We start from the raw sequence: 19,539 nt of genomic DNA on the forward strand, positions 1-19,539 counted from the left end.
CAGTCTGCAGTCCTGAGCAGTCAGGCTGCCAAACCACACTGTGATACAGCCTGTCAAGATTTGTAATAATACTGCGATAAAAGTTGAGTTTTGGCATGAGTACCAAAAGTCTTGAGACGCCTCAGAAAATACTCTCTGCTGTGCCTTCTTGAGGATGCAACAGGTGTTGAGAGGCCATGTGAGGGTGTCTGTGATGTGTAAACTGAGAAATCTAAAACTATACAATTTCAACAAACGATTGATGAAAATAGGAATGTGATTTCCCCTGATCTTTGTAAAGTCAACAATGATTTTTGTCTTATTTGCACTTAGAGGTTGTTATCAAGGCACAATGGGTTTAAATCTTCCACTTACCTCCTAAAGGCCCTCTCATCACTGTCACTTATTAGTACAATCAATGTGTTGTCATCTGCAAATTTAATGATGCTGTTGTTGTCATATTGGCAGACAGCAGCCCTGAGGTGCGCCAGTCCCAAGAACTAATGTGGATGAGCATGTTTTACCTATTTTCACAATCTGGGGCCTTCTGTCAGGAAATCAAATCGCCAATTACAGATAGAGTTGCCCTGACCAAGACCTCTGAGTTTAACACCAGTTTGGATGGTATACTTATATTAAAGACAGAGTTGTAATCAATAAACAACATTCTGACCTAGGTATTTTCCTTTTCAAGGTGTGCTAAATAGGGATGGGCACCGAAACCCTGTATTAAACAGGCATCAGTGCTAATGTCTTTATGCATGCTCAATAATTCATGTAAGGAAATCACAGAAAGTTGAAACAGTTCGTCTGGAAACAATGTTTATTTAGAGAAACGTTTCATCATCATCTAAGTGAGCTCTTCAATCTCACCTGCCTGAAGGTATCCCCACCCTTATAAACAATACAGTGACATAATGACCAAAAACAATGATCGGTTTCATATGCAAATAGGCATGACCATTAGATTTACAATGGCCACGTGTACTGTTCACAGAGGTTTGGGGAATAGTTGTCTGGTGTGACACCATTATTGGGATCAACCACGAAGACAAGCCAGTCTTTCTTCACAAATTCAGGGAGCTTGCGCTCTATGGACCTTACCACCAGTGGGTTTTTGATCGCACCAGTATTTCCAAGATCCATGAGATCTGAAAGGGCTTTCTCTACTGTCTGGATTAGGTCTATCACTTTCCTTGGCTGGTTTCCTTTTACCGGTGGAATTTTCTCCACCTCTTCAATTATCTCTAAAGCGATGGTGGACTTATTACCATGCCTGTTCGCCAGCACTCTGAGTATGTCTTCAGCTGTGTTGTAAGTCGACGGCCTAAGATCTTTAGCAATCTTCTCATCCACGCTGTCAAGAAGCTGGACGTTTTTGACCTCAGCTGAACCGGTCAGCTCACCCTGCTTTTGCAGGCTTTCCCAGTCCTTCTTCCAGTCATAGAAATCTCTTTTGCAGCCACTAAATTTAGTTAGCTTAGTTGGCTTAATTCTCTCTGTTGGCATTATCTGTCTGGTCTGTTCTGTTCTCGCACTTATAGCTGCTGAAGCCTGCTCTTCCTCAGCAGCCCTCCGTGCTCGGGCAAACTCAGCCTTTCTTATGCCAAGCTCATTGTTGGCTACTTTCAGGCCCCTGATTCTTTTTTGAAAGTCACTCCCCTCTGTTGTGGGGATCCATGGCTCCCACACTTACAGAGATTTAGATGCTGCCTTGATCAGTTTCTCCAAATACAGTTGGATGAACTTCATAGCCTTCACAGTTAACGCTTTCCACAACTATTTTGTAAGCATGTTCACAGACCTTTTCAGCTTCTCCAAATGCCGCTGCCAGCTCATCTACCCCATACCTAGTCCAGAGGTTAGCGTGAACAATCTCCTTTACCTCATCAAACCTTTTCTCATAGTCGCTGGTGACCTTCTCAAGGTTTGTCTCCTGTTCCCTCTCAAGCAATGCCTCTTCACCATCTTCAGCCTTGGCTTCAACCTCTAACAATAGCCCAGCCCTGAAATCATCATTGGCTTCAATGACCATTTGCACATCGGCAGAGAGCTCTGATTCAGTTAAAGTGCCTGCCTTCCGACTGAGGTTGTTGGCCTGCCTCGTGAAGCAGCTCTTTGCAGCTGTTCTCTCCTTCCTTAGCCGATCCAGTGTTTTGCCAATAACTTCATCTGCCATCTTGATCTTTGATTTAGATGCACTTATGACCTCTGATGACTAGTAGTTCTCCTGATTTCCTACATTAAATGCACTTATTGTAAGTCGCTTTGGATAAAAGCGTCGGCTAAATGACTGTAATGTAATGTGATCTGTGAGATGTTTCTTCTCTTTTCTGGACTTTCTGAAGCCTTTGATCTTCTTGTCCTGTTGCTGCACTGATGAGTATCAACAGCTGCCTTTTGATCATCAACTGAAATGCCGACGGTTTTCAAGTGTAGTGCTGGTGGTTTTCAACTATCAAGTTATTCAGGGGAATTTACTTCAGCTCCTGCCCAAACTTGAAAAAGGCCTTAGCCAACCACAGGGAATGTATGACACAACTCAAACAGCAATCTTCTCTAGTCTTGTTTTGTTGAATTATTTCAACTGTCAAGCTTTTTGATGATTGCTTTGTTAGGTTGAAAACCTTTACAGTACAAAGAGAGGGGGAAAAAACCAATGCTGCCATTACTGCTAATTCCATTCCACAAATACAAAAAATAAAGCTCATTTTATCCTTTTACTTAATCATTCTTTTAAGGGTATGAACCAAATGAATCTCACTCATATTCTCCATCTTTTACCAAATGAAATCAATATATAACCATACATGTGTACTTAATGTACAGGACATGGCTAACCTCAAGATAACTGTGCATTACACATGAGATAAACTACACAGCAAGGCAATCTGAGTAATTAGCCAACCATTTTAACATTAGCCTAATACCAGAATGCTAACCAGCAATTAATTCTAATGACAAAAAAGGATTAATTAGCCCACCAGTGGCATCCCAATGGACGGCCAGCAAGATGAAGCTCTCCCCTCTCCAATTTTGGATTAATTGTGACTAGTCGGCTCTCAATTAGCACACATCTGCAGCTCACGCCACACTTTCCGTCTCTTATTTCTTCTTCTTCTTGTATTTAATGGTGGGTGGCAACTAGCATTTAAGGTGCATTACCACCACCTACTATGTTGGAGTGTGGGCCAGAATACTGAAGGATGAAAGGCAAGAGAAAAAAAAATCCATTATCCAAACTGCTTATCCTGCTCTCAGGGTCATGGGGATGCTGGAGCCTATCCAGCAGTCATTGAGCGGCAGGTGGGGAGATAATAATAATAATAGCGCTAGATCCTCTTCATTATGCCAATTTATTTTAAGAACACAAACAATGGTTTACATTTCTCGCCCTCAATACTGAATACATTCTTCAGATTAAATACTCCCACCCCAAATGTCTTGAGTTCCTTCTTCAGCTTTTCTCTATGTGTTTAGTGTTTCTGGCAGTGACGAATAACATGCTCAACAGTGTCTTCTGATCCACATTCACAAAGTCCTGATGGATGCTTCCCTAATAGGTGCATTGTTCCATTTAATCCTGTGTGTCCTAACCTCAATCTTGAAATGACTGCTTGTTCCCTAGAATTTTTCCCTACTGATATCCTCCCTCCCACTTTTGGTTTTATTTTATACAAATGCCGGCCCTTGTTTCCCTCATCCCATAACTTTTGCCAAGCCATCATGATTTTGCTCCTTATTATTGTTTTCATTTCAGTTTTGTTGAAGGGCACCTTCATGACTCTGTCCTGCTTCAGGGCTTGTTTAGCCAGTCATTCCCCTCTATAACCCTATGAGCTGGAATCCACATAAACCAAACTGCTGTCTCTGCTTGATGTAGTATGAATGGTGTCTCATAAATTTCGTAGATGATATCTGGTCTGCATTGAGATGACATGGACTGTAATGATACCAGAGCTTACAATGAATCTGAACACGCTGTCTCTCCCGCTGTGAGCTCCTTTTACCTTTCTTCTTCTTCGTGAATGATTTTTTTTCCTTCTTCGTGGCCTATGCACAGCAACCGCCAAACTCAACTTCCTTCCGTATCAAAATAAAAGCTGCCGTTCATTTAGGATCTGGCAGCACAGTGTTAAAAATAAATGATGCACAGCAGATAATACGAAAAGAGGCGCTTTTGCGTACTAACATTTTTGGGACGCAATTACTTACTGAAACAGAACTTTCTCCATATACTATCACTGGTAAGAAAGTCATGACAAATGTGTCAGTTTTAATAATCAGTTGTTAATCTTGCAACTTTTAGCCTTCATTCTTGATTAAGTGAATGCAGTTGTTTTCCAAGTTAGCTAGGTTAACTGTCAAGCCTTGAGCTCCAGCAAATGGTTAGCTTACATTACAACTAGCTTAACGTTACATTTTTTCTCTGGTGTTAGGATTGTTGTCCATTCATCAAAATGTCCAAGAAGCAAGCTACATTAAGTAATTACTTTGGTGTTGCACCACCTCCAAAGAAATGCCAGACTGAACCTGTACATAAAAAAACATGTATTCGTGGAAAAGTGGCTGCAGGAAGTAGCCTGGCTCCAAACACATGACGACTGCACAGAGATGTGGTGCAGATTGCCGTTAAAATCACGATATCGTGGATAAATGTCAGTCGTCCAGCTTTTGAAAAGCACGAACAGATTGTGGGAGAAAAGAGTGGGAGGAGTTCAACGAGGCTGTGGAGGAGGACTTTCGGTTGGCCTCAAGGAAGTTCTGGCAAACCATCCGGCGACTCAGGAAGGTGAAGCAGGGCTTGACTCAGGCTGTGTTTAGCTGGGAAAGGGAACTGTTGACCCGGACTGGGGATGTTGTCAAGCGGTGGAAAGAACACTTTGAGGAGCTCCTGAACCCGGCTAACTCGTCCTCCTCAGTGGAGGAGGTAGAGTCTGAGGACTCAGGGGAAGCCCCACCCATATTCCTGGCAGAGGTCTCTGAGGTAGTTAAATAGCTCCTCGGTGGCAAGGCGCTGGTTTTGGATGAGATTTGCCCTGAGATGCTGAAGGCTCTGGACATTGTTCGGCTGTCTTGGTTGACATGTCTCTTGAGTGTCACGTGGAGGTCGGGGACAGTACCTGTGGAGTGGCAGTACCTGTGAAGTGGCAGACTGGGGTGGTGTTTCCCATATTTGAAAAGGGGGACCGGAGGGTGTGCTCCAATTATCGGGGCATCACATTGCTCAGCTTCCCTGGGAAAGTCTACTCTAGGGTGCTGGAAAGGCGGCTCTGACTGACTGTCGAACCTCAGATCCAGGAGGAACAATGGGGATTTCGCCCTGGCCGTGGAACAATGGACCAACTCTTTACCCATGCGGAAGTGCTGAGAGGGGCATGGGAGTTTGACCAGCCAGTCTACATGTGTTTTGTGGATTTGGAGAAGGCTTACGACTGTGTACCCCAGGGCACTCTGTGGGGGGTTCTGCGGGAGTATGGGGTACCGGGGCAGTTGCTACAAGCCATCCGGTCCTTGTATGACCAAGTGAGAGCTGTGTCCACATTCTTGGCACAAAGTCAAACACGTTTTCGGTGGGTGTCGGACTCCGCCAAGGTTGTCCCTTTTCTCCGATTCTGTTTGTGATATTCATGGACAGGATCTCAAGATGTAGACAAGGTGAGGAGTATGTCCGTTTTGGGAACCTCAGAATTGCATCTCTGCTCTTCGCAGATGATATGGTTTTGTTGGCTTCATCAGAACGCAACCTCCAGTGCGCACAGGGGCGGTTTGCAGCTGAGTGTGAAATGGCCGGGATGACAGTCAGCACCTCCAAGTCTGAGGCCATGGTTCTCTACCGGAAAATGGTGGATTGCTCTCTCCGGTTTGGGGATGAGTTGTTGCCTCAAGTGAAGGAGTTCAAGTATCTCAGGGTCTTGTTCATGAGTGAGGGTAGGATGGAGTGGGAGATTGACAGGCTGATTGGTGCAGCATCAGCAGTAATTTGGACATTGTACTGGACCGTTGTGGTGAAGAGGGAGCTGAGCTGGAAGGCAAAGCTCTCAATTTACCAGTCAAGCTTCGTTCAAACCCTCACCTATGGTCATGAGCTTTGAGTAGTGACCGAAAGAGTGAGATCGCCGATACAAGCGGCTGAAATTAGTTTCCTCCTTCTTTGGCCTGACAAAGCTACCTGAGTTTTGCTGTGAACCAGGGCATATTGTTGTTGAGGGTACGGAAGGTTTTGGTGGGCACACACATGTCCTCCCAAAAGTTGATGTAAGATGTCACAGTGTCAGTAAGTTCATCCACATCTGGACGAACTTAAATGCAAAGGGAGTGGTCTTATGAATGATTCCAACCTTTTAGCTGATTCTAAATGTAAATAGAGATGTTGAACCCATCTTGGCATGCAAGTTGCATGTGGTGGAGAACTCTTCCTTGACTGTCAGACTGTGATTGTGTTTGTCAGGAAGCAGAAGATACTGTGGATGCTGGGAGGAGGCCAGCGCTCCCACAACAAGCTGGTTGAGAAGGCAGTTCCTTACCTCATCTCTAGCATGGATGACCTCAGCCTAAGCCCCTCCCACAATGCCTCCATGTGCAGATCCCTGAGCTCAGACCAGCTGCAACAGGTAAAACACACACACACACACACACACATACACACATTTTCCTTGGACACTGAAGACGAGTTGGCCACCATCACCTACTTCTGTTCTGGGGTCACTTGAGTATCAGAGATAATATTTCTTTGATAATGAGCACAATAATATATTTTTTTGGGTACCCAGCTTTTGTTTTGTTTCAACTGTTGGGAGTGTTTCCGCCTGGATGGAGGAGAATCAAATCAAAGATAAAGATGTTCTTCCTTCACAGGAGGTTTAACTGTTCATTGTTTTACAACAGTAAAAATTTTCACTTTTGATTAAGACTGAAAGAAAAAAAAATATTGAAGAATTTGATTTTTAAAATTTTCTTAATAGCTAAACTATCTCTTTAATGTCATTCATTCATGCTTGTTATATTGTCATTCATTCATGTCATTCATTCTCTTTCATTTATGTCATAACTTACAAATTACAACAGAAGATTTTTTTTTGTTGGTGCGTTTATGTAAAACAAAGGGTTGAAATTTATTTGAGGGAGGATACGTTCCAGTCCATTAGTTAATTATTTGGACTTACTAGGTAGCATACTTTTACCAGACCCTGGAATAAATTTCCTGTTACAGTACAATTTAAATCTGATCTCATCTTGATTTATTTCTATTTAAAGAGGGACAAATAGATACTTGGTTACATGCTGAATAAGGAAAAAACACACACACTCCTACACACACACACACACACACACACACACACACACTGAAGGAGACACACAAGCTTAATAAATTACACAGTAAACAAACGCACACAGTATACAGTGGTGCTTGAAAGTTTGTGAACCCTTTAGAATTTTCCTTATTTCTCCATAAATATGACCTAAAACATCATCAGATTTCACACCAGTCCTAAAAGTAGATAAAGAGAGCTCAATTAAACAAATGAGACAAAAATATTATACTTGGTCATTTATTTATTGAGGAAAATGATCCAATATTACATATATATGTGAGTAGCAAAAGTATGTGAACCTTTTGGATTAGCAGCTCATTTGAAAGTGAAATTAGAGTCAGGTGTTTTCAATCAATGGGATGACAATCAGGTGTGAGGGGATGCCCTGTTTTATTTAAAGAACAGGGATCTATCAAAGTCTGATCTTCACAGCACATGTTTGTGGAAGTGTATCAAGGCAAGAACAAAGGAGATTTCTGAGGACCTCAGAAAAAGCGTTGTTGATGCTCATCAGGCTGGAAAAGGTTACAAAACCATCTTTACAGAGTTTGGACTCCACCAATCCACAGTCAGACAGATTGTGTACAAATGGAGGAAATTCAAGACCATTGTTACCCTCCCCAGGAGTGGTCGACCATCAAAAGATCACTCCAAGAGCAAGGCGTGTAATAGTCGGTCAGGTCACAAAGGAACCCAGGGTAACTTCTAAGCAACTAATGGCCTCTCTCACATTGGCTAATGTTAATGTTCATAAGTCCACCACCAGGAGAACATTGAACAACAATGGTGTACATGTCAGGGTTGCAAGGAGAAAGCCACTGCTCTCCGAAAAGAATGTTGCTGCCTGTCTGCAGTTTGCTAAAGATCATGCGGACAAGCCAGAAGGCTATTGGAAAAATGTTCTGTGGACAGATGAGACCAAAATAGAACTTTCTGGTTTAAATGAGAAGTGTTACGTTTGGAGGAAGGAAAACACTGCATTCCAGCATAAGAACCTTATCCCATCTATAAAACATGGTGGTGGTAGTATCATGGTTTGGGCCTGTTTCGCTGCATCTGGGCCAGGACGGCTTGCCACCATTGATGAAACAATGAATTGTGAATTATTCTAGCGAATTCTTAAGGAAAATGTCAGGACATCTGTCCGTGAACTGAATCTCAAGAGAACGTGGGACATGCAACACGACAGCGACCCTAAGCACACAAGCCGTTCAACCAAATAATGGTTAAAGAAGAATAAAGTTAATGTTTTGGAATGGCCAAGTCAAAGTTCTGACCTTAATCCAATCGAAATGTTGTGGAAGGACCTGAAGTGAACAGTTCATGTGAGGAAGCCCACCGACATCCCAGAGTTGAAGCTGTTCTGTACGGAGGAATGGGCTAAATTTCTTCCAAGCCAATGTGCAGGATTGATGAACAGTTACCAGCAACGTTTAGTTACAGTTATTGCTGCACGGTGGGGTGGGGTGGGGGGGGGGCACACCAGATACTGAAAGCAAAGGTTCTCATACTTTTGCCATGCACAAATATGTAATATTGGATCATTTTCCTCAATATATAAATGACCATGTATGATATTTTTGTCTCATTTGTTCTCTTTATCTACTTTTAGGACTTGTGTGAAAATCTGATGATGTTTTAGGTCATATTTATGCAGAAATATGGAACATTCTAAAGGGTTCACAAACTTTAAACCACCACTGTACATGTACTCTTGGCCAGCATCTGTTTGGTTTCCTCGATGTATAAGTTACAGCAATCCTCCCGGCTCTTAACAGTGTACACTATATTAATCTGTTTGTGCCGGAGGGCCCCATCCTTGGGGTGGACCAATTTCTGGCGCTGCGTGTTTTGGGGCTTGAAAGCAACTGAGACATAGTGCAGGCCAAGAAGATGGCACAACACAAAAGAGCTAACACATCAGGCTAGGACTTGGCAGTCTATACCCATCTACAGGCCAGTGGCCACTCTTTCAAGGATGAGGATGTGCACATCCTTGATAGGGAGGAACACTGGTTTGAACAGGGAATCTAAGAGGCTATCTATGTGAAGAGGGAACGACCGTCCCTGAAGCGAGGGGAGCTAAGAGTACATCTGTCACCATATTACAATGCTGTGATTGCAACTATTCCCCAAACCTATGTGAATAATACACATGGCCATTGTTACTCTAGTTAATGGTCATGCCAATTTACATATGAAACTGGTCGTTGGTTTCAATCGTTATGCAACTGTGCTGTAAGGTTGGGGGATACCTGCAGTCAGTTGAGACTAACAAAGTCACTTGGATGAGTGATGAAACATTTCTCTCACTAACCTTTGGGTTCAGATGAACTGAATCCCTTTTGTGATTTCCTTACCTGGATTATTGAGCATGCATGAAGACATTTACTTGAGTACAGTTTTGACCTTTCTGTACTTTAACAGTGTCTATGAATTTAGGGTTAGGGTTAGTGTTTACACCAGCGGTGAAACAGACGTGGAGAATAGTTTCAGCTTCTGGTCTATTTTCTCCGTGACATGTGCTGCTTTCACAAAAACAAATTGAGGAAACTAACATATTATAAATCGAGTCAATTTTTTTGTATAGCCCAATATCACAAATTACAAATTTGCCTCAGTGAGCTTTACAGCAACACAACATCCTGTCCTTAGACCCTCGTATCGGATAAGGAACAACTGCTTAAAATAACCTTTAACAGAGAGAAAAAATGGGAAGAAACCTCAGGGAGAGCAACAGAGGAGGATCTCTCCCAAGACGGACAACGCGCAGTGATGTTGTGTTTACACAATTTACACAATACAACACTGAAAGAGGATAACACAATTATAATGGAATTATAAAATATACGAAGAATATGATGAGGAGGACACCAAGCAGTGTCCAGATGCCACCAGAACAGCCCAGGACCTGAGCCACACGACCACCATCACCATGTAGACCTGACAGGAGGACAGACTACACATGAACACAAGAGACTCAATCACACCATTCACATACGTGGGAGAAGAGACAAGAAAGAAAAAAAAACACATAAGTCACGCGTCTGAGAGAAGGATATAACATTGAAACAGGATAACAAAATTATAAGTTATATAAAACGAAAATGTGATGAGGGGAATGCCAAGCAGTGTCCAGGTGGTGACCACCATCACCATGAAGACCTGGGAGGAGGACAGACTACACGTGCACACAAGGGAGACTCACATGACACCATTCACACACACAAAAAGAGAAAGGAGAAGACATCATTTAGAGACAGAGAAAAGACATGAGAGAAGAGAACAGTTTGCAATAGTTAATAATCTATACGCTATAATCTCGTCAGCAGAACAGTGGTTGGTAAATTCATTGAGACAGAAACCGAACCTCCATGCAGTACAGGTCGTGAAGCACTCAACTTAAAGGCAACTAAATGTAGGCAAAGGCAAAAAGATGAGTTTTAAGTTTGGATTTAAAGGACTTGACAGACTCTGATTGTCTGATGGCAGCAGGCAGGTTATTCCACAAGAACAGAGCCCGATAGGAAAAGGCCCTGCCACCAGCTGACTTCTTTTTAACTTTGGGTACACACAGGAGCCCTGTATTTTGAGAGCAGAGTGCTCGAGATGGAGTGTATGGTTTAAGGAGATCAGACCGGTATGATGGGGCAAGTCCATTTAGGATTTTACAAGTTAGCAGAAGCACCTTGAAGTCTGATTTAACATGGATAGGAAGCCAATGAAGGGAGTCAAGAATTGGTGTAATATCATCAAATTTTCTAGATTTAGTTAGGATTCTAGCAGCAGCATTTTGGACCATCTGAAGACTTTTAGTACTAGAATGTGGCAGACCTGAAAACATAACATTACAGTAATCAAGTCTGGATGAAACAAATGCATGTATTAGAGTCTCTGTGTCAGCCATGGAGAGAAAAGACCAAATTTTAGCTATGTTACGTAAGTGAAAAAAGGCAATCTTGGTCATTTCTTTAACGTGCTTATCAAAAGAATGGCTGGGATCAAACGTAACTCCAAGATTTTTGGCTGCCACACTTGTGAAATCACAGAGTTGTCGATTGTTATTGTTGCTTGATCAAATTGGTGTCTGTGTCTAGCAGGGCCAATGACCAGCATCTCAGTTTTATCCAAATTTGAAAGCAGAAAGTTAAGTGACATCCATTTATTCACAGCAGCCCGGCAGGCCTCTAAATTAGTCATGTGAGCACGATCATCGGCCCTTATAGGCACATACAGCTGAGTATCATCAGCATAGCAATGGAAATTTATTCCATGGCCAAGAGGTGAAATATGAACAGAGAAAAGTAGAGGGCCAAGAACTGAGCCCTGAGGTACACCATATTAAACATCAGAGAATTTTGATGTAATATTATAGCAGACACAGTGGGTTCTTCCAGATAAGTAGGACTTAAGCCAAGAGAGGGTTAAGCCAGAGACACCAAAATTACAATTTATTTTGTCTAATAGTATACAGTGATCAATGATTTTGGTGAAGCCACAGCCCTCATTTCATTTTTAACATGTGCCTGCACATTGTTTTTAATGACAATAAAATTGAATTGAATTGAGTTGAATTGAATTGAATGATGTCAAAGGCTGCAATGAGGTCCAGTAGTAGAAGCACAGAAGTGGAATCGGAGTCCATAGCAAGTAAAAGATCGTTCACCACTCTGGTCAGAACAGTTTCAGTGGAGTGACAGGGCCTGAAAGCTGATTGAAAAGGTTCATCTAGATGGTTTTCTTCTATATGGGTTGAAAGTTGTTGGTACAGAACTCTCTCTAGTACTTTAGAAAAGAATGGGAGATTAGAGACTGGTTGGTAGTTAAGAGACCCTGGATCGAGGTGCATTTTTTTTAAGTAGTGGTTTAAGCACAGCTACCATAAAACTGCTGGGAACAGTACCAGTAATAAATAATAAATGAACAATGTCTAGCATTGTAGGTCCCAGGAAAGGCCAGAGGTCCTTAAAAAGTTTTGCTCGTGAAGGGTGAAGTAGGCAAGTAGTTGGTTTAGAAGCTGATGCGAGCTTAGTCAAAGTATCCAGAGAGATAGTCTCAAAAGCTGTAATAACAGGGACTATCAGCGCCTCATTGTATAGGTATGAATTTGGTAAGACAGGATCTGCAGGAGTAGATGGAGTTGAAGAACTAATTTTGTTTAAGATCTCATCAACCTTATTGCAAGAAAAGTCTAGAAACTCATGGGCTGTGAATGGTGAGCAGCTAATAGACAGCTGCTTTTTAGTAAGTTTAGATACAGTGTCAAAGAGAAATTTGGGGTTATGTTTATTAATATTGATGAAGTGACAGCAATACGCTGCTTTTGCAGCAGATAAAGCACGCTTGTATTTCAAAAAACATTTATGCCATGATAGGTAAAAAACTTCCAATTTTGATTTTTGCCATTTACGTTCCAGTCTTCTGTGTGTCTCCTTCAGTCTGTGTCTGTACTGTGTCCTAAGCAGTAATTGCACACACACAAAAAATATACACAGCCCTACACACACTCGCATACTTATAGACACATTTAACCACACACACTACTAAAGAAGAAAAAAAACACACTTCATGCACACACACACACACACACACACACACACACACACACACACACACACACACTCATTCATTCATTCACAGTACATAGAGAAACTTTTGGTTTTCTAGATTAGTTAACTTGCATTCACACGGCACGGTTACTTCAGGACCAGTTGGATGCTAGCTGGGTGCTAAGTGGGGGCAAGATGGGGGCCAGCTGGGGCCCGGGTGTTACAGAGTAGATTTTTGTGAGCCATTGGGTTGGTAGCTTAAAACAACAGGTGACTCTGGCAACAAACGGATTCCTTATGTGACGAGTGGACTGTGTGTTAGGATGTGTTTGTTTTGTCATTCACAGAATGAGTTTGATGACAGCAGGATTTGTGTCACCCAGGGAGATAAACTTCGTGCCCTGAAAGGCCGGCGTCAGCCCCGCTCAGCCACCACAGGAGCTCTAAGGTAAGGATTGACACAACTTTATCTTCCATCGAAACAACGGACTATACAGAACCACAACCCAAATCAACTGGACTGGACTGACAAGTCGCCAAATTTGAGATTGGACTGAACCAGTAATCAAAAACAATTAGTTATTCAGGCCATAGAGGGGAAAACATGTATCACAAAAAGTGTCCGGTCTATTAAGTTAGTTGACCAAGAAGTACTGTCTCTACATTCAGCAAGGAGAAAAAAGAAAACATACGGACAAAATTTAACAAGCCATCAAAGAGTGTAGCTAAAACTGTGCTCACACACATGCGTGCAGGTGACACCTTAACAGTGAGATGGTCAGACCCAAATGAGTGGACTGAGGCGTCGTGCTTCCTGTCTTGTTAGGCTGATTCTGAAAGTGAATCACTTCTGGACTCTAAACAGGAAGTGAATCTTTTTCCTTCTTTGTTTTTTTTTCAGACTAGAAGAGATGAAAATCCACAGCAGATCAGCATCCCAACCACTCAGGTAGGGGTGGTGTTCTGCACATCCACAGAAAAATATGAGGCCCTAAGATGCATTCTTACATTTCTTTTACTATTTACAATTTACATTTGCAAAACTTTTCATAAATCAGAAAAAACACCACATTGAGCTACATATTAATCCTTACTCATTGTGTTGTAAACAAACCTCTATCAGATTTTGTCAAACTGGTGGGTTTTATACTACCAGTCAAGACTCGGGCCTTATAGGCCCATGCTCTGCCCACGCTACAGTGCAGATGCTTTTGTTCTTGCTCTCCGCTTTGCTCTTTGATTTTCCAAGTTTTCCTACTTTTTTGTTACATTTGCCACTTCTCCACAAGCAGTGCTCAACTCAAACAACCAGATAATTTGGAACAGTTTTCACACAGTTTGCACAGAATTTTCAGATTTCATCTCTTTGAAAAGAAGAGACTGTCTGTCTACGGCTCTGAGGCTGAAACACAACGAGACTGGGAACTAGACTGGCTTTTCTTTGTGGAGATTGTTTTCACTTCTGATCATGGAATATGAGGAATTAATGTGGATAAGTCGACGTTTGAAGCTCTAGAATATATTAACTAGACTGATGCTTCAAAAGACGTCTGATGGAAAGATGTCTGAAAGCAATAACATTCCCTTAGGGGTGACAACCTATTAAGAAATGAAATAATGAATAATGTTAATTGAATGTCAGGAAACAACTTGACAGAATCAAGTTGAAGACCGTTGTGACCACAATAGAAGAGACCTGAAATAACAGTAAACATTGATCCTATTTATCATATATTGTGACAGAACAATAGAAGAGACCTGAAACAACAGCAAACAGTGATCCTATTTAATGAATATGAGTACAATAGGAAAGACATGAAGTAACAGCAAACAGTGATCTTGTTTATCGTATATTGTGACAGTACAATAGTAGAGACCTGAAGTAACAGCAAACAGTGATCCTATTTATCGTGTATTGTGACAGTACAATAGAAGAGACCTGAAATAACAGTTAACAGTGATCCTATTTAATGAATATTATGAGCACAATAGGAAAGACATGAAGTAACAGCAAACAGTGATCCTGTTTATCGTATATTGTGACAGTACAATAGTAGAGACCTGAAATAACAGCAAACAGTGATCCTATTTATCATATAATGTGGCAGAACAATAGAAGAGACATTACATTACAGTCATTTAGCTGACGCTTTTATCCAAAGCGACTTACAATAAGTGCATTTAACGTAGGAAATCAGGAGAACTACTAATCATCCGAGGTAATAAGTGCTTCTAAACAAGCATCTAAGAGCAAAGCCAGTGCTTAAGTAAAAGTGCAAGAAAGAGATTTTTTTTTTAAATGAGTGAATACATAAGTGCTAAGAACAAGTAACAGGGTAGTAGTTCTTAAAGAGGTGAGTTTTCAACCTGCGCCGAAAGATGGGCAGCGACTCCGCTGTCCTGACATCAGTGGGGAGTTCATTCCACCACTTTGGGGCCAGGACAGAAAAGAGCCGTGACCGGGTCGATCGGCAGCAAGGGCCTCTGAGCGATGGGGCAATCAGGCGTCCCAAGGCAGCAGAGCGATGTGGTCGGGCGGGGGTGTAGGGCTTGACCATGGCCTGGAGATAGGAAGGAGCTGTTCCTTTCACTGCCCTGTAGGCTAGCACCAGAGTCTTAAACTGGATGCGAGCAGCTACTGGGAGCCAGTGTAGGGACATGAGAAGGGAGGTTGTGTGGGAGAACTTAGGGGAGTGGAACACTAGACGAGCTGCTGCTTTCTGAACAAGTTCCAGAGGTCTGATAGCCGGGGCACCAGCAAGGAGGGAGTTGCCGTAGTCCAGCCGGGAGATGACCAGAGCCTGGATGAGCACCTGTGCCATCTCATCGGTGAGAAATGGGCGAATCCTCCTGATATTATAGAGGAGAAATCTGCCGGAGCGAGCAACCGATGCAACGTTTTCAGCAAATGACAGTTGGCCATCCAGGATCACACCCAGATTCCTCACAGTCCGAGCTGGCATCAGCACGGTGTTGTCGATGGTGATGACCAGGTCTCGGTGCGGGCAACCTTTCCCCGGGAGGAACATCAGCTCTGTCTTGTCCAGATTGAACTTCAGGTGGTGTGTCGCCATCCACTCCAAGATGTCAGTCAAGCACGCAGCAATGCGTGTCTCTACTTGTGTGTCAGAGGGAGGAAAGGACAAGATCAGCTGGGTGTCATCGGCATAACAATGGTAAGAGAAGCCATGCGAGCAAATAATAGAACCCAGGGATGTCGTGTACAGGGAGAAAAGGAGAGGACCCAGAACCAAACCCTGTGGAACGCCTGTAGTCAGTCTGTGAGGCTCCGACACAGATCCCCTCCGTGTCACCTGGTAGGAGCGACCCGTCAGGTAGGTTGCAAACATTGAGAGTGCAGAGCCTGTGACACCCAGCCCCACGAGGGTAGAGAGGAGGATCTGGTGGTTCACTGTGTCGAATGCAGCTGACAGGTCCAGGAGTATCAGGACAGAGGAGAGAGAAAGTTTGGCCTCGCAGAGTGCAGCGATTCTGTCACTGCAAGGAGGGCCGTCTCTGTCGAGTGACCCACCCTGAACCCAGACTGGTTGGGGTTCAGGAGGTTGTTCTGGTGGAGATAGAAAGAGAGTTGGTTAAAGACAACACGTTCGAAAATTTTGGATAGAAGGGGTAGAAGAGAAACTGGTCTGAAGTTTTTGACGTCAGAGGGGTTAAATGATGGTTTCTTGAGAAGGGGGATGACTCTAGCAGTCTTGAAGGCAGATGGAAAGCATCCTGTCTGGGGGAGGTGTTGATGAGGTGGGTTAGATAGGGAAGGAGTTCAGGTGCTATAGACTGAAGAAGAGGGGAGGGGACCAGGTCAAGGGAGCATGTGGTGGGGCGACTGGATGTGATGAGGTTGAGGACCTCGTCGGGGGAGAGGGGAGGGAGGTGGGATAGGGTGGGACGTGGAGAGGTGAGGGAGGGTGCAGAGGGTGGGATAGTGCAAGCAGCACTAACCGGGTGGTGAGAAAAGGAGGATCTGATGTCGTTTACCTTCTTGTCAAAGAAGTTAGCGAAGTCATCAGGGAGAAGGGAGGAAGTACGAGGATGAGGTGGGGGTTGAAGAAGTGTAGAGAAGGTTTCAAAGAGTTTCTTAGGATTAGAGGTAGACGATAGGATTTTAGAGCAATAGAAGGCACCCTTAGCAGCAGAAAGGGAGGAGGAGAAAGTGGAAAGAGATTGGAAGTCGAGAAGGCCCTCTGGGAGTTTGCCTTTTCTCCATTTGCACTCTGCCACTCTCAGGCTCCGTCTGTCAGTATGTACTGAGTCGGTCAGCCAAGGGACAGGTGTAGTTGGGCATGCAGGCCTGGAGGTGAGGGGAAAGAGATTGTCCAGAGAAGAGGAGAGGGTAGAGAGAAGAAGATCAGTAGCCGTGTCAGGGGGTAGGAGAGCGAAAGATTCAGGTGTAGGGAGGATAGAGGTAACAGAAGAAGAAAGCTGAGTGGTGGAGAGAGAGCGGAGGTGTCTACGGGTGGAAACCATGTGGGTAGGGGAAGGGGCTGAGGGGGGTGAAGAGAGGGAGAGAGAGTAAGACATGAAATAGTGGTCAGAGAGCTGGAGGGGAGTAACAGAGAGATTGGAAATAGGACAGTGTCTAGTAAAGATAAGGTCCAGCTGGTTGCCGGCCTTGTGGGTAGGAGGAGAGGCTGAGAGGTGAAGGTCAAAAGAGGAGAGGAAAGAGAGAAGAGGATCTAGCTTGTTAGTGTGGATGTTGAAGTCACAGAGAAGGATAAGTGCAGAGTCATCAAGAGGGAAGTGTGAGACAAGTGTGTCAAGCTCCTCCAGAAACTCACCAAGGGGGCCTGGTGGGGGGTACACAACCACGATGGGGAGTTTGACTGGATAAGAGACAGTAACAGCATGAAATTCAAAAGAGGGCAGAGAAAACTGTGGACTGGCAACAAGAGAGTATTTCCATTTCAGGGAGATCAGCTGGCCAGTACCACCACCCCGCCTCCCAGCTCTGGGAGTGTGAGAAAAAGAGTACACATCAGACAGAGCTGCAGATGTGGTAGTGTTTTCTGGCATGATCCAGGTCTCAGTTAAAGCAAGAAAGTTGAGGGAGAGCAAGGATGCATAGCCTGAGATAAATTCCTTTTTCGGCACTGCAGACTGGGAATTCCAGAGCCCTGCCGTCACCACTTGCTCAATGTGAGTGGAGAGTGTTGGATAGATGAGATTGGTAGGGTCACAGCGCCTAGGAGTGACCCAACATCTATGCCAGCCCCGGGAAGAGGAAAGGACAGGAATGCAAAGGAAACACATAGTCCAGTGTCTCTCAAACCTCTCCTGGAGGACCACTTGTCCTGCATGTTTTAGATCTCTCCCTGCTCCAACACAGCTGATTTAAATGATCAGTTTTGTTATTAGGCAGCTTCGGGAGCTCATAACGAGTTGATCATTTGAATCAGCTGTGTTGGAGCAGGGAGAGATCTAAAACATGCAGGACAAGTGGTCCTCCAGGAGAGGTTTGAGAAACGCTGACATAGTCTACACTAGGTACACAAAATACAGATGAATGACCGGATCTAAAAAGAGCAGTCCGTGCTTGATGAAGTCTTGGCTTGAAAAAGTCGCGCTTGCCTTTGTTCACTCTAGCCTTTGTTCAACCTAGGCTTGTTTGCCTGTTGCTTGGAAGCAGATGCTTCCAAGCAGCAGCAGTGATTTAAAGAAGATTGATTGCTAATTGTCTGCCATGAGTGCAGGCCACACACTGGCCACTTAACACCCAATTGGCCAAAGAGGTACACTAAAAATAGGCTTATTGCCCAGAAACTGGACACTTATGTAAAACTCTATCAAACCTCACACAATGCTATTAAAACTGCAAACAGCAAGTTACCAAGGAATATATTTATAAGCTAAAAGGATAACTAAGTCAAAACAGCTGGGCAACAAGAAATGTTTAAGGGCACACTAGGTGAAAAACAGCTACAGCTAGAATAAGTAAATAAGACAAGTAAGTAAATAGAATAAGACAGCTACAGCTTGAATAAGATCCCACTAGGAACCAGCAGCAGATTTATAGAGAAAATGACTAATACTCAAGCAGCTGGAATAAGACTAATAGTAACTTGTTAAGCAAGAAAGATGATACTTACTCTGTTCTAGATGAACCAGCAATTCAGAATTGCTCCAGAAGATAAAATGCACACTGACCTGATATAACAGTAAACAGTGATCCTATTTAATGAGTATTATGAGTACGATAGGAAAGACATGAAGTAACCGCAAACAGTGATCCTGTTTGTCGTATATTTTGACAGTACAATGGAAGAGACCTTAAATAACAGCAAACAGTCATCATATTTAATTAATATTATAAGTACGATCGGAAAGACATGAAGAAACAGCTAACAGTGATCCTATGTATCGTGCATTGTGACATTACAATAGAAGAGACCTGAAATAACAGCAAACAGTGATCCTATTTATCGTGTATTGTGACAGTACAGTAGTAGAGACCTGAAATAACAGCAAACAGTGATCCTGTTTATCTTATATTGTGACAGTACAATAGAAGAGACCTGATATAACAGCAAACAGTGATCACATTTGATGAGTATTATGAGAACGATAGGAAAGACATGAAGTAACAGCAAACAGTGATCCTGTTTATCGTATATTGTGACAGTACAATAGAAGAGACCTGAAATAACAGCAAACAATGATCCTATTTATCGTGTATTGTG

The 19,539-nt window shown here is 43.2% G+C and overlaps 1 protein-coding gene across 1 annotated transcript in view; it reads left to right on the plus strand.

The window, feature by feature from the left end:
- The window catches only part of cdc14ab (cell division cycle 14Ab), a 207,255-nt gene that overhangs the window by 60,634 nt on the left and 127,082 nt on the right, over positions 1-19,539 (plus strand). Inside the window, exons 12-14 of the mRNA XM_056276949.1 lie at positions 6,431-6,593; positions 13,192-13,292; positions 13,746-13,793. Coding sequence (XP_056132924.1) covers positions 6,431-6,593; positions 13,192-13,292; positions 13,746-13,793 — 312 coding nt within the window. The remainder of the gene's footprint in view (positions 1-6,430; positions 6,594-13,191; positions 13,293-13,745; positions 13,794-19,539) is intronic.

This window comes from Lampris incognitus, chromosome 3 (assembly GCF_029633865.1).
Source record: "Lampris incognitus isolate fLamInc1 chromosome 3, fLamInc1.hap2, whole genome shotgun sequence".
Classification (NCBI taxonomy): domain Eukaryota; kingdom Metazoa; phylum Chordata; class Actinopteri; order Lampriformes; family Lampridae; genus Lampris; species Lampris incognitus.